At 38.8% G+C, this 16,528-nt stretch overlaps 1 protein-coding gene across 2 annotated transcripts in view; it reads right to left on the minus strand.

Moving 5' to 3' along the window:
• Grid2 (glutamate ionotropic receptor delta type subunit 2) overlaps positions 1–16,528 on the minus strand; it is a 1,595,433-nt gene that overhangs the window by 631,422 nt on the left and 947,483 nt on the right. For both annotated transcript variants that reach the window (XM_008844624.2, XM_008844623.2), the window contains exon 7: positions 14,544–14,705. In XM_008844624.2, the coding sequence (XP_008842846.1) occupies positions 14,544–14,705 (162 nt within the window). The remainder of the gene's footprint in view (positions 1–14,543; positions 14,706–16,528) is intronic.

Here is a 16,528-nt window from a genome sequence, read left to right on the forward strand (position 1 = left end):
AATGTAGGTTGCCCTTCCCCCTCTTACTCCTGCTCTCTTCTCACTTCAGTCTTTCAGCCTTCGTTTTACTTAGGAGTTAAAATCAGTATCACGTCCTCAGTGACTTCAGTGTCAATGCATGCTCTCTACATAGATTTCTGGCCCGTTAATGACTTTTTTTCGGACAACAAATCCTATCAGTTTGTTAATTGTTTCAGTCCTCACTCTGTGATGCTGCCACTTACACACATACCTGTGGTCATAACTTGAGACTCCCTTTCTAGTCTTTGCTGGCTGGTTTTATGCTTTTGGCTTTCGCTCACAATTCTTCTCTGCCTTCCAACCCCTCACAGGACGCTGACTTCGTAAACAGGCATTCAGGAAGACATTATTGATTTATGCTTCCTATCCTTATTATGAATTTCAGTAGTTACTCTATTTCATTTTTACAGCAGTATAATTCATGAATCTTTCAACACTGTTTCCTCTCGTTCAGCTGTGCTCTCTATCTAGCTTTTTAGGAAGAACCTTTTGAATTTGATATGTCTGTGTTCTTTTCCTACTTGAGTTAGCAGTGAGGAACATAGACAGGACTCCACCAATGGCATGAAAATCAAATACCTATGCAAACATAGGCCAATTTTCTTACTTTCTTTATGCCTCAATTTCTCTATCTCTTAAATGGAAAATAAACCAACAATCTCAGAATATTGCTATTGCTATTATTAGAATAGCATCCCTGTCATCTTTACCTTCACTGTTGGTCCATACTTTAATTTTGGAGGCTTTCTAATTACACAAGATGTAGGTATGGTCTTGCCTTTTGTCAACAAAAGTTTATTGTGTTTTCAAGAGTCATTGTGTTGCATACCTAGATGAGTAGTGTATGTGTGTGTGTTTGCACATGTGTCCAGAGGCCAGGGGTAGATGCCAGAAGTCCGTGGAGATAGAATGTGCAATTCCACTGAGGGAAGAAAGGTCCTCGGGAGGACAACCTGTCCTTTCCCCTTTGCCTGTGCTCTTTGCCTACTGTATCCTTGATATAGAGAAAGCATTCAATTTTTATGATTCAATTTTATACCAAGATTTTGGTCAGTATTAGTACATCAAAGCACCAGTTATCACTTAAGATTTTAAATAAGGAGTAAGCATAGTGGGTTTTGTTATCACTAATGGTAGCAAATACCAAATAGAGCTTTTATTGCTATATATAAGTTCAAACTACTAGTATCCCCAAAACTCCTTTTAATAAATTATTGCCAAGTATGTTGGCACACGCTTTTAATTTTATCCAGCACCTGAGAGGCAGAGACAGGCAGATCTCTGTGAAACTGAGGCCAACCTGGTCTACATTATAAGTTCCTGGCCAGCTGAGGCTACAAGTTCTTAAGAAAAAAAAAACACAAAAACCCACAAACCCATCTACATTATTACATTTATTTATTCAGCCATTTGTTTATTTAATTGCTGGGGGGTCACATGCAATGGTGCACATATGGAGGTCAGAGAACAACTTGTCGGGGTCAGCTGTCTCCATCCACCATGTGTATTTCTTGGATCGAACTCAGGTCATCAGGCTTGGTGACAAGCCACTGAACCATCACACTGGCCAACAAAAATCATCTTTACTTTTTGAAAGAGCTTTTGTTTTTCTTAACCTACACAACAACATCTCCTAATTACGTCAGAATCTTAACTTTCTGTCTCACTTCTAGGAAAAGGGAAAAGAAATCTATCATTATGATGGCTCTATAGAACACAATATGCCCAGAAAGTTTTTAAACATTTGAGCATTAGGCTGTGTTTCTCGCTGTCTTATTATTTCAAGCAGAGCCCTGTGGCCTTGGAGGACTAGCCCTTCCCAGGCAGGCAGGAAGCAGTTTCCACTTTGTGACATAGTGCATTTACAGAGAACCAGCATTGAAAACAATAAATCAGAGGGCTCTCACTTAGTTTGCTGCAGCCTTACATTGATCACCTTTTTGACTTTGTAATTTATCTTCTTCATGCTATATCATTAATGAGCTTTTGACATGCAGAATCAGAAGAATCTGCTCTCATGAAGGTGTCAGGGATGCTTAAGAGGTCAGTATCCTAAACAAACAAGCCCTTTAGATGATACCCTTTGTTATCTCACCCAGACTTAACCTCTCTGAATTTTGATTGCTTTAAAAGATACCGGTGCTTTTGAGGTTTTTTTTTTTGTTTTGTTTTTTTTTTTTCATTCATCATCAGATTAACCTTGAAAACAGAGCTTAGTAAAAGTATGCTGGCTGGGGGTGATGAATGGCCATTATCTTTGTGTATGCATGGATGTATTTTGAAAATCTCTTGGTGATGCAGCAGATTCTAAGCAAGATAAACTAATGAGACATTGACAGAACACAGCAAGGCGGCTTCCTACTTGTCCTTCGCACTGACAGTTAAAACTGCTGCCAGAGGAAACCTTCTTTATAATACCAAATAAATTACTTTGGATTTTATCTTGCTCACATGATGGAAAAATAGCATTGTACATCAACGATAGAGAGCAAAGAGAAGCAAAGTAGAGGAGAATGAAAGAAAATCATAGTTTCTGAAAGGCCAAAGTCTTCTGTCCCACTATGACTAAGAAAAATTGGGAAAAAGAAATTAAGATATTTACCAAGAGCTTATTTTACTTTGTTTATGAGGTTGAAGGATCTCGTAACTCCAATGCTTTAGGAGGATCATAAGGAATATCAGATTTGTGTATCATTTGCCGAACTTCCTACTGCATGCCCCAAGCTTCTTGTAACTCACAGATGTGCTTGGTATCCAAGGATGCCCTGATAAAACCCATGTACCCTCCAAGACTGTGAGCATGCCATATGCCAGACTCAGCAGCTTGTCATGATAGCCCATGTCCCATCAGTGCTATGCTCAGGGAGAAAACTTCCAACAGAAGGAAAATATTACATTTAGCAATGCACGGATAAACATCAAGAGACAAGATTCAGAACTTAAAAATGAAACAAAAGCAGTTGATGTGTGTGAACTGTTTAGGAATATTTGAGTCAGCATATTACATTTACGTGTGCATATACACATGTATACACACATATGCGTGTACTCAAATATTCATTCACTGCAGAGACTTGTAGCAAGCTGATCATGCTGTTCACACTTTGAATGAAACAAGCACAGCAACTCCTTCGATGAGGAGCCCAGATTGATGACGATCCTTTGTTCCTTATATTTTTCTTTCTAAACTATGTAAACTGAGTGTCTCATATTATATATACATGTCATAATGCATTGCTCAAAAATGAACATTTGAACTGAATTAGGTTAAAAATCTATGCTCTGCCATTATGAGCTCTTCCCTTTGGAACCATAAGCCAAATAAAACTCTTCCATCAAAAAAAAAAAATCTGTCCTTTGTTATGCAGCATCTAATTCAAATGGATGGAAGTTAGTACATTGATGACTCTTAAGAGCCCCTTGCTAAGAACATACATGGCATACTTGTATGTGCACTGTGTATGTGGGTGCACTCACTGGTGCTTGTACCTGTACTGAGCAAAGGTCAATATCAGGTATCTTCTTTAATGGCACTCCATCCTGCTTTTAAGACAGGGTCTCCCAGTGAACCTGGAGGATGCCAACTCAGCTACACTGGTTGGCGAGCAGGCCTTGCAGATCTTCATGTCTCTGCCTCAGCAGAACTGTTATTGCAGAAGCAGTTTCCTCTGCTTGACTGTTTACATGGGTGCTGGGCATGAATACTCAGGTCATCATGATTGCAGAGCAAACACTCTACCCGGTGAGCCGACTTCCTAGTCCTTAAATTTCATTTTTGAAAACTACTATGGCAAAAATGTGCTGGTCCACATGTTTGTGAAAAGCTTTTTTATATTCCAAGTCAGTGCTATCCATGGTAAGTCAAGTCATGTATTCCCAAAATTTCCCCCCTTCAGATTTGTAGATTCTAAATGACACATAATATTTTACACAGAAAGTTAATATGCTTCTATTGCCCTGAGTATTTATGTTTTGATACTTCATGAAACAAAACACTTATTCTTCATTTTTGTTCATGGCATAAACCTAGGAATCGTTATATCATGTTTCCTCTTTCTCATAATATTTTTCAGTCTCTAAATCTATATTCAATGCCTGAAGTCCCAGCAAGAGTATCTCTTCTATTCCCATGATCACTGCTCCCTGACTCAGGCCTGTTCCAGGGAATAATGTGAGCCTCTTCAAGGGCACCCTAAGGCTTCTGTCCTGATCAGTGCAGCTGCAGAATTGCTCCTCCACTGGCAGCCAAGGGGCACCTGGTGTCATCAGCACCTTGTTTAACACACTTCGGTGGCACCTTTCCCTCAAAGAATGAACCTTAACACAGTTTACAATCCCCCCCATCATTAGCTTTCACTGTCTCTCTTAGCAAAGGATATATCTGTGTCCCCACTCTCTGTTCTCTCAGAATGGGTCTGTTTCCATTGCTCCTTAGCCTAACCTTTCAACTAAGCCTGTAAAGATCATCTGCCTCTTGATAAATTCTTTCTCCTCGTTCATGAGAGACTCCACCCTACCATTCTTGGCTCAGGGTTCTGCGTCCTAAATGTCACTCAGACACTGAGTAGGATCTCCAGTCACACATTTTTCTGAGCATCTGGTGTTTCCCCTTTTGTAGAGCTGATCACATTTGTAATTATTTTTGATATTTCTATTTTCCTTCCTTATTGTGTGATCTCAAAAGTTTAGCATATGGTAATATTCAATTAATACTTGTTGAATGAAATAATTATGTTTAAGGATTGGAGCATTTTCAATATTTGTGGCATTCAAAAATAGCTTCTTTTTCAAATATCAACATGTATCAGCATGTATCTTTTAGATATTCATAAATATTAATATGTACCAATTTGAGATACTATATTGGTGCCTAAAGGTATATGATAATCTGCAAACATTGGTATTTTTTATTTTTCCACATTAAGGATTGAAAACACTTAACACTAGGATTTAAAAGAAAGTTAGGGCAAGATCAAATTACTTAAAGAACTAGAGAATTTTATATAGCTAACTCATATAGAGTACATAGAAATGGGTCAGTGGTTTTTATATGTAATCACAGATTTCTTTTCCTAATATTTTATTACTTTTATATTATGTGTATGCATGTATTGCCTGCGTGTAGGTAGGTACACCCGTGTCATGCAAGGCCTGAGGAGGACAGAAGACACTGTCGGATCCCCTGGAACTGGAGTTACCGACAGTTGTTAGCTGCCACGTGGGTGCTGGGATTTGAAACCGGGTCTTCTGCAAGAACAACCAGTGTTCTTAGCTGCTGAGCCATCTCCCCAACCCTTCAATCACAGATTTTAAGTATAGTATTTTCCTTAGAATCCTTTCCCAAAGATGTAAGCATATTCTTTCTAAAACTCAAGTCTGATTTCATCTAAAATATATTTGATGTCTTTCATTTACCCACAAAGGAAACTGTTTTTGTCAATCTCTTTCCAGACCGGAAAATTCTCTCCATATATTTTGTACACATGCTGGAAAATTAATCAACCTTTGTCATTGTACATGATTTATTCCAGTAGAGGTGTCAGCTAGAGTACCCTACTATCTGGAACATTCTCCTTCACAACTTTGTAGAGTCCAAACCTGCTACTTTCTAAGCTTCTATTAAGATGCTAGGGGGTCCATTCAAGTCTTTCTGATAATTTTCTATTTCAAGTCAAGTCCCACAGGAACCAGCTGAGATGGAAATTTAGTTGTATTCAAAAGATTTACTTAAAGTGCTCCTGAGAAAGCAAGAGGCTAAGAGAAGCAAGATAGAAGTGGGAAAGAAGAGGATCTAACACATATGTGAGATCAAAGGGCTGTCTGTAGCTATCCAAACTGAAGGAAGAGGGAGATTTGGACCTTCCTAGCTCTTCCTAGCTATCACATGATCTCAGCAAGTGGTTTGAGCAGCTCTTCAGAAACTGAACAGAGCCTCGATGCATGACTGTGGGCCTGGAAGGGAAGGAGTGCCCTTCCTGTGACGCACATGTGAGTGAGAAGAGTAATATACCACATTCTTTTAAGAGTCCACAGAATCCTGTTTTCAATATGTTTGGGTACCTTTATTGTCTCAGGCTTTCCTTAGAGAGTAGTTTTTTTGTGTAATCAATTTTCAGTACTAGGTCCAAACTTCTGTTTTGGGTACTACTATACAAAATTTTGCACTGTGAAATTTCATAATATAAACATCTGGTAAACATCAGTCAAAAGAGTGATAGATAAAGAAATAAAGTACAGAATTGCAATTATTTCAGTATGAAGAATATTAACATTCCATCTGACCCAAGGTAAAGCTCATAGGCACACAGAGAATTCCACAACTCATCTGCTGGCAACTAAAGCCGTGATCCAGAGTAGGGAATGCATCTAACACAGGGTAAGGCTCATAGGAGAGAGGGGAGTTCTACAAGTCACAGTGGCCAGCAACACAAGCTTCCAGAGCCAGGGTAGGGAAGTAATCTGATCCAGGCTAATACCCACAGGCATGTAGTAAGTTCCCTAATAAACTGCTGTGGAAGCTGTGAACCCAGGAAGAACACCCAAGCTCTCTGAGAGTAAAGTCCAGAAGCACAGTGCATCCCACAACTCCCAGCAAAGCTTCAGACCCAGGGAAGAGGCCTGAGCTGACCCAGGAGAGTGTCGGGCCCTCAGAGGAAGGATTAGAGCCTCTGACCCTGAAGACTAACCCCAGAGAGGAAAATGACAACTCAACTACACTATGCATTAGTCTTCTTCTGAGCGTTATACATGCCTCCATTGAAAGAAAAAAGAACACTTCAATTTTATTAAAAAACGAAACGAAAAACAAAATAAGGGAAAACTCAATCTCAGATGTGCAAGTCTCAGGACAAAAACCAAAACAACACAAAAACACGCATAAAATTTCTTTCTCAAAATTACTAATACCATAAAAATGACTCCCAATGAATATTAATTGGAAGAACTGCCAAATAAAAACTTAAAAGAGTGATTATAATTGTTCAAACAGCTCAAAGAGGACATAAGTACATAGCAGGGGAACATAAACAAAGAGGTGAGTGAACTAAGGAAGTCGATACAAGACATGAAAATAAAATCACTAATGAGTTAGAATTGACAAAGAAAAAACAAACTGAAATGATGCTGGGAATGAAAATTCAATATACCAAATCAAAAGCTCAGTGGAAAGCCTACCAAGTAAAATGGACCATGGGCAAGACGGTGTCAGGGCTAGAACACAGGGATGACTGAGGGATTGAATCATCATTCAGAGAAAGCCAATGATAAATTTTATATATATATATATATGTATATATATATATATATATGAATGAAATATGTGAGAACAGCGCTGGGATTCCACAGGGGACCAAATCTTCTACTATGGTCATAGATGAAGAATACTACATAGAAGGAATAGAGAATATTTTCAAAAAAATAATAAAAGACATTTTCACAAATCTTGAGAGAGAGATACCCCTGTGAAGACTATATAAAACACAAAATAAACAGCACAAGAAAACCCCTGGGGCTGGAGAGATGGCTCAGCAGATAAGAACACCGACTGTTCTTGAGGAAGAGGGGGGGTGGGGGGTGGTGGTGGTGGCTGGCTGCTCTTGGAGGACTCAGGTTTGGTTCCCAGCACCCACGTGGCAGCGAACAATCATCTGTGTCTTCAGTTCCAGGGGATCTGACACTCTCACCCTAGCCATTGCATGACATGGGTGCACTTACATACAATCAGGCAAAACATTCATACACATAAAATAAAAACATTTTTTTAAAAAAGAAAAACTCCCAACCACAAATTATAATTAAAACCCTAAAAACAAATGTTCTCCTGAGAAAAGGGTTGGGCCTGATTAGTCAGGCACATCATAATAACAGCTGATTATTTCATAGGACCATTAAAACCAGGACAGACTACAAAGATATATTCCAAGATCCACAAACCACACCCATCAACCCCGATTGCTATACCCAGAAAAACTATCTATTAAAACTGAAGGAGAAATAAGTTTTCCTTTTTGAAAAAAATGTTTTTGATTTATCTTTATTTTATGTGTATAAATGTATTGCCTGCATGTATGTAAGTGCACTCATGTCCTGCAGTACCTGTGGAGGACAAAAGGAATGTGGGATCCCCTGGAACTGGAGTTACAGAAGGTTGTTAGCTACCATGTGGGTGCTGAGATTAAATTTGGTACATCTGTAAGAGTAGCCAGTGCTCTTAACTGCTGAGCCATCTATCCTGCTTAGGAGTAAAGTCTCCTTGATAAAAACAAAGAAATTTATGACCATGAAGCCAGCAGTACAGAGGACACTGGAAGGAATGTTTAAGAATGAAGAGGAGGTTAGCCACATCTAAGAGGCCACATGGGAGTTCTCATACACTTGGTAGAGATGTAATGGGTACAGCCACTTTATAAATCAGACTGGAAGTTTCTCAGAAAGCCACACTTGGAACTGTCATATGATCCAGTTATACCGCTCTTGGTTTTTATATCCAAAGGTTGATTTCTAAAAAACCATATGAACGCTTACTATCTCACGACCAATTAAAACATAATTGGAAAGATAGTAGAGTGCATGTGATTTGAACGCAGAGGTGGAATACCTGAGTTTAAAGTTTTAGGTAGGGATGGGCCTGGGGGTAAAAGAGTGAGTGAGTGAGTGAGTAACCAAAACTAGGGATGTATGACAAAATATGGCCTTTTGTAAATGCAATATTTAGCAAGATAGTTTCAATATGCAGCTACAGAAAGATTTGAAAGAAATTATCCTGCATGTGTGGACAGTGTTGCTTCCAGAAGACAGAGTTATCAAATAAAAGTGTCAGTTAAAGGTATGAAATAACTCTTATGAATTGGGCATGGAGGCCCCAGACGTCTTAAGAACAACACAGGTACTTGCCATTTTGCTTAGTCAGCAACTGCAACGACATGTTAGACCCTATTGCTGAAGACCCAAAGACACCTCACACATTAGTTCAGGACATCAAATCAATTTAAAACCAACCAGGAAACTTCATTTTTGATAGATAGTTTTCATAGCACCAAAAAGTACTATGCAGCCTGTTGGGGTGAGGTGGAGAAGAAAGGCATCAACTCTGTTACCCAGCACTGGCCTCTGTGTGCTAGAACACTGAATGCCAGTCAAGATGTCCCAACTGGTGCTATAGTGGCACAGTTATGGGGTAAGTAGTCACTTTCTGATTTGACTGAAGGCCTGTTCCACAGAGGGTATTTCATGCTTTCCACTATAATCCTTGTCAGAAGCCCATGACTAGGGAAGTCCTAGGCCAAAGTGTAGGACCTGCTATTGTTACTTGACTCAATAGTTATGCTGGCAAATTGCCCTCAAGATATTTATGCCTGTGCTTATAGACCTGGGTTGCTTTCAATCTTGGTCAGATAAGCTTTTTTTTGCAGCAGATGGTAATCCGAGTGGGCAGAAGTCAATGCAGAGACTCGTATTGGTCAAAGTGCTGAGAATAACAGACTGAGTATTCAGTCCTAAATAGGAGATATTTATCAACCCCTCTTCTCCATGACGATGGAGAGGAGTGTCCTGAAGTGCTGTGTTCTGGAATGGCTTGGTTATCTCACTTGTGAACTCACAGCATCTGTGGTTGTTTGCATAAGACCTGCATAAGATCAAGTCAGTCAAAATTTGGGCATAGATAGGGGAGGTGCTCTCTAGCCCCCACCACTTGCTGAGGAACTATGGACTGTTGATAGCTGCTGGAGGAGGAAAATCATTTCTTGAGGGTGCAGCCACTGTAGGTGTCCCATGCTCAGTGAAATATACATCCAGGCACACAGGGGCAGAAATAACTGGGCTCAGTGGGTTATTAAAAACAACAAAAATGAAGGTATGAATTTGGGAGGGAACATGCTGTATACACTTTACATAGCTGTATACAATATGTATTCATTTTATACAAACCACACATAGTACAATTAAGTAAATTTGAGCTTCTGTTCCTGAATTGATTATATTCTTACTACCAGGATGAGGCAAAAAGTTTTGAAAAGTGATGCAGTTGACAAACTAGTGCAAATATTCAATGGAATGGGAGGGAGTTGTCCTCAAACACTCCTGTTACAGCTTTATAATTTATTTTGTGATGTAGGATATTAATAGAAGTAAAATTTATGTACAGAAAACAGGAATTGAAGGGAAGAAATTCTTGTCTCTCCATCTCCCACAAATTACAAAATGTTTATTTCTCTATCATTAGTATTCTATATCATTGAAGTTTACACAATTTTATACATAATTTTTAAAGAATTACGATTTTAAATATAGCACTTCCCATTTACACTATAGCATCTATAATGTCATCTTTACAAAACCCTCCTGAATGCTCTAGTGTTCTTCATAAATATTTCCATTGTACTTGTTCCTAAAATATTTATAGGGTTCTGCGCACATATGTGCATGCTTGTATGTATGTTTTTAATGTGTCTATGTGGAGTGTGGTGTGTGTGGTGTATATAGGTGTGCTGTGGGCATAAGTGTGCACACATGTTGTTTGTGTAGTGCATGTGCAGAAGTTGTGCATGTGTGTGTTTGTGTGTGTGTGTTTTTGTGTTGTTATCATGATTAGGATATGCCTTCCAGATAAGGAAGTTACTGACATTTAATTTATTTTTTACTGATCTGATCAATTTTGAAATTTAATTACAAGTTCTTTTAGTGACTCATTTTTTTGAATACATATAGATATTGTCTTCAAATAAAATTAAGGTTATACTCTGATTCTTATCCTTTGTTTACTTAAAATATGCTAAAACCCTTCTGGTTGACTGCATTAACTTCTTCCAAGCTTGCATAATTTTTATGATGAATGCTTTCTTACTTTAATAAATGTAGTGGTAAAATTGTATTATTTGGTATAGCAAGGCTACTACTTGAAAAGATATTTTTAAAATTGGAAGACAGAAGTGCCCAGTTTGGGTTTTACCATTTCTATACTTAAAATTCGTATGTTTAAGTAAGCTATAGAATTTTAGAATAGTGTGGTAAAATAATTTTAAACTCATTTGTTTAATAATATTAATCTGGCCAGGTTTCTCTAGTTTTAAAATGGAGAAAATTAAGCCTCAGAAAAATTAGGCAACTTACTAAGGATTATACAGATTATTAGTTTAAATTCCAAGTTTCTTCCATTCAAACTGCCAATAGCTCCTCAGTAAGTGGTGGGATCTAGAGAGCACTGCCCTATCTATGCCCGAATTTTATCTGGCTTGATCTTAATGCAAGTCTTGTATAAGTAACCCCAGGTGCTGCAAGTTCATGAGTGAGATAACCAGGCTCTTCCTGGAACACAGAATTTCATGGCATGCATCTCCATCCTCAAAGCTGAAAGCAACCCAGGTCTTTGAGCATAAACATAAATATTTAGAAGGCAATTTGACAACGTGACTATTGAATCATGTAACAGCAGATTCTACCTATGGCCTGGGACCTCCCTAGCCGTGGGCTTCTGAGAAGGATTGCAGTAGAAGGCATGGAGTACCTTACTGTGGAATGGGACTCAAGCCAAATCAGAAAGTGATCAGCTGCCCCCATAACAGTTGCGCCACTGTTTCATCAGTGGGCACATTTTGCCTGACAGATCAGTATTGTACCACGCAGAGGCCAGTGCTGGCTAAGGGTATTGATGTCTTTCTTCCTCACTTTACCTCAGCAGCTGTATAGCACTTTCTGGTAGTATGAAAGCTATCCATCTGAGAGGGAGTTTCCCAGTTGATTGAAATTGATTTTGTGATAGCCTAAGCTAGCATGTCTGATGCCTTCAGCAATAGGGTCCAACATGTAGTTATGGTTAATGATCAAGTGCTATGCCAAGAACCTGTGTTGTTCTGGAGACCTCTGGAGCCTCCTTGCCTAATAATTCATAGGGAATTTTTCCATTACTTGAACTGAGACTTTTATTTAGTAACCCATGTCATCTAGGAGCAACATTGTCCACCCATGCAGGACAAGTACTTTAAAACTTTTCTTTTTAAGAATGTGTTCAGTGGGGGCATGGAGGGCTAGCTCAGCAGTTAAGAACACTGGCTGCTCTTCAGAGAACCTGGGTTCAGTTCCTAGCACTTAAAAAGCAGCTAACAATGCTCCTTAAGTCCAGTTCCAAGGCATCTGACATCTTCTGGCTTCTGAAGGCATTGCACATGCACTTACATACATGTAGGCAAAAAACTTAGATACATAAAATGAAAAATTAAAAAAAATTTATTATTTTGTGTGTGAGTGTATTGTCTCATGTTTGTAACTGTACCCATGTCGTGCAATGCCCACGGAAGTCAGAAGAGGGTGCTGGATCCCTGGAACCTGAGTTACAGATGGTTGTTAGCTGTCACATGGGTGCTGGAAACCAAACCCACGTCCTCTGCAAGAGCAGCCAGTGCCCTTAACCACTGAGCCATCGCTACAGCCCCTAAAAAGAACAAATTCTTAAAGAGTGTTTTCATTTGAATACTATCATTGACATAAAAATTCTAAACACATTTGTGATGTGGGTTGCTATTCTCGTTTTAAACATTGTCTTCCCTTTCTTCCTTTGGCTCCATGTCTGGATAAGGTGATAATCCAATTCTCTACATTCCTAGTTAATATCTGTGGGATGTCTCCATCTCCTGTTGTTGGCGATGCTCTTCAGCCTCAACCCTCAGCCAGTAAATATACACAGCCTACTCTCAGTGCTTTGGCCAAGCCTCGTAGGCCTGTCCAGGCCCACTCTACTTTCTCAGGTCTCTGTGAGCCACACATTCCATCAGTGTCTTCGTGTGTGGAGTCACATCATTTCTAACATTTGAACAAAGTGATCCAAAACATTCAATTGGGAGCAAAAAGCAATATTATTGGGAAAAATTAACTCTATCTTTTCAGGTCAATTTAAAGTGTGAGACAAAAATGGAATGAACTTCAGAGTTTAGCAACATGGTCTCATTACTGATAAAACTTAGTTTCCCTTACATAGAATTAATATATTCCTTTTGAAACTGGAGTGGATGCTTGTAGAGAATTATGCAAATAACTCCTCAAAATAATATTTCATATTATTGCATTAAATACTTGCATTTATTTAATCATTCTTGAATTAAATATTTTTCAATTATAAAAGCTCTAACAGCATCATTTTATATGCTGAATTGGTACATGAGACCTCAGCATGTCATGGTGGTTGCCTCCCTTCTCACTGTTAGTTTCACTGAGGGTCTCCTCAGCAATCCCCTAAGCCATTCCTCTCTGAGAGAAAGCCTCAGAAGAATAGGTAGATTCAGGATCCTGCGTCCTTGCCAAATCATGAATTAATAAATTGGCAGCATCAGACTTATGTTCAACAACCTCCCTTGGATTCGCATCTGACAGCTCTCTTCCCAGATAGAGCTGGGAGATTTTGGCAACACCTTAATTTCTATTTGCCTTATTCATTTCTCAGTTGAAAAATGTTTCTCTGCCATTATGTTTAATACATTTCAACTACTTTGGTTGATAGAGCTTCAATTCTCAACAGAGTCATCCTTTTGTAAAGACAAAATTGTACTAGCAGAAAATCAAGGCTGTTCTCTCGTTGAAGGGTTTCTTCCCCTCATTTCCTGTTCTTGGAACATCTATTTCACTTCTAATGTTAAAGTTTTAGACATTTCTCTGACTTTTCTAAATATATTCATATTTCAAGTCAGTAGCCATTTTTCTTTGTTTCCGGAGAGGAAGGTGAACATGTGGGAGAAGAAAAAAGATGAGGAAGTTAAGCATCACGAACCTCTTCGTAGCTGTCTCCTCTGTGGAAAGGGTACAGGAGAAATCGGTTTGTTTTATTAATCATTTCATTTTAAATCAAAGAGGCTGTGCAAGACAAACGGGGAATGTCAGCAAGGACCACAGGACAAAGAAGGTACTAAACTTCAGAGTGCTTATAACACCGAGCAGAGCTGAAAGAATAATCTGCCTTGTGGGAATGTAGCAGGTAGCAATGCCAAAGCAGGTCACACCAGCGAGGCTACAGCCGACAATGAAGAAGAATTCCGTCAGGCACCCAAAATAGTTCATGGTACAGAGACATAGTAACTGTTTATGAATCATGTCTTTATTAGAAGATAAAGATAGTCAAGTCATAGTTCTACCTTTTCCATCTTATTGAAACATAACTAAGTCTACTGTGAGCTTTTTCAGTTGATGGTATGGGACATAAAAGGAACAACAAAGAGATGCTTTCCACCTTGTAACAGTCACCCAAACAAGTTTTGTTTCTTTACCCTGAAGGCACAGTCAGGGCAATTTAAAATATCACATCCACCTTTTATTTCCCTTGTGTGAATTTCTCTTATGAATAAAATCTCCCTTTTCTATCTTTTTCTTTTCTAAGTATTTCATTTCTTCTATCATGCCCTGATTTAGCAGAAAAGCCAGCAAGAAAGATAAAGGAAATCTTAAAGGATGCCTTGTCAGTCACCCATGTACTTTCTCCCCCAGCTTTGCGTGTTTGCACAGCACTACAAAACAAGGCGATACTGTCAGTGGACAGTTACCTTCTTGATGGTTTCCAGCATGGACCGCCCTCCCTGCCAGGGCTTTGAGTTTTTCCTGATGCATGACAAACTTGCCATACTATGCCACTTCCGGTCCTCCAGTTTCTTATGAAAGGCATTAGCAAGCAGAAGCACCGTGTCGTAGATATAAAGGTTTGAAATCTGAAAAGACATTAGGCAGTGGTCATTAGTTCCTTCACAATAGCCATCCCCAAGTGGAGAAGAGGCAGCTCAGCCTCTCTTTCATGCCAATCATGAGTTATTTATTAGGCAGAAGTTTTCTTTTTATAGTTCTCAGATCATTTTGCCACTGAGAACAGTCTTACCTCATTGTATACTTCAATTGCTTTTCAGCTTATTTGGGTATGAAAGAGAAGATTTAAAAAAGGGTGGTTTTGGACAGAGGCCAGGATGTTAGTGTCATACCTTAGAAAATCAGTTGGCCCTTAATTCTTTTGAAGAGGCAGCAATCTAAGGGATTCAGATTGGAAGAACATACTGAATAATACATTTTCTGAATATGTCACATTTCTACATTTTTGATGTTCATGTGGAAGCAACTATCAGCTTGATATAAACTCTGTTCTTCTATATGAGTGTTATAGGACCAAAATAAGAACTGTGTTTGTGTGTTCATGGGGAATTCTGTAACAAGAAAAGGAAAGCAAGCAGAAACACTCATACCAAAATGACACAATGGGTACAAAATGCTGTAGTCATACAAGCATTGTGACTCATTGACAGGATGAGAACCACAAACTATTAACAGCTTGTGAATGTGTGCTTAGAGTCATGCCTTTGTCTTCTACAGTAATTATCTTCTGCCTACAGATTGAAAACTGAATCACAGCGTTGTTTTTTCTTTTTCTTTTTTTTTTTGCTGAGGTCTATTTTACTCAGGAATAAGTCTTGCAAGAATTACTATCCATGCTATCAATTACTTACGAAAGGTGTTTTGTTTGTTTTGTTTTGTTTTTTTGGTCTTTTTGAGACAGGGTCTCCCTGTATCCAGCCTGGAACTCACTATGTAGACCAGGCTGGCCTTGAACTGAGTGCTGAGATCAAAGACCTGTGCCACCACCACCTCTGGCCCAAAGGTGTTTTTTAAAGGAAATTAGAATTTATTCAGGAAGCATGAACATTGAAGGGTATGAGGTGAAAAAAAGTTACTAAATTTGCTTTGTTACCTCTCAGAAGGAAAAATCTGATGTAAAAATAAAACTGAGAAAGAAAGGCTGTGATAGAAATTCATTTCATCTTAAAACACTTGAACTTTCTCTTGTTTTCAAGTATCATATTTCACAGATTTTTTTCTAATAACAAAGGCAAGACTATGTGAATTGTCACTGATTGTAATTAATCAAGAAGGAAATTTATGGACTAGTCTATGCACATTCAACTGTTGGGATAATTAGAATTTGGTGCAAGGCACAGCTGTTAACAGGAGCTGTCTGACAATACATTGTGCTTCCTTTGACATCTAGGGAAACATTTACACTTGTGGATTTTTAGGTATCCTTTTATGCGTAACATATTGGAAGAAACATACTAGAGAGGTATTTCTTTCTTTAACGAGATATTGAGTAATTGAAGGTTACTTTTCATGAGGAAATATTACGGTTGACTGTTATGCTCACCCCACATAGATGATTATTGGAGAAACTAGTCTAGGTTGGCAGAAAGTTCAGGAACAAAGTGTGGCACTCGAAACTAAAAGTACCTCGTGAATCCAAATTCTTGTCAGAAAGAGACCACAAAGATGCAACAGAACAATGTAAAAGACAAATGAGGGGTGGCTGGGTCACACCCAGCAGCCCATAGGGAAATCTGTGGGTAGACTTTGGATAGAAATAATATGCTAGATGTGCCTTTCTCCTACCTACCTTGGGTCCACTCCTTAGACCCATGTCTTATCTCCAACTGGACTGTGCTTCTCCCATTGTTTTAAGTGCCATGTGAAAATATTTGGCAGCATCCTTCCATGT

This window comes from Nannospalax galili, unplaced genomic scaffold (assembly GCF_000622305.1).
Source record: "Nannospalax galili isolate Female #2095 unplaced genomic scaffold, S.galili_v1.0 scaffold441, whole genome shotgun sequence".
Lineage (NCBI taxonomy): Eukaryota > Metazoa > Chordata > Mammalia > Rodentia > Spalacidae > Nannospalax > Nannospalax galili.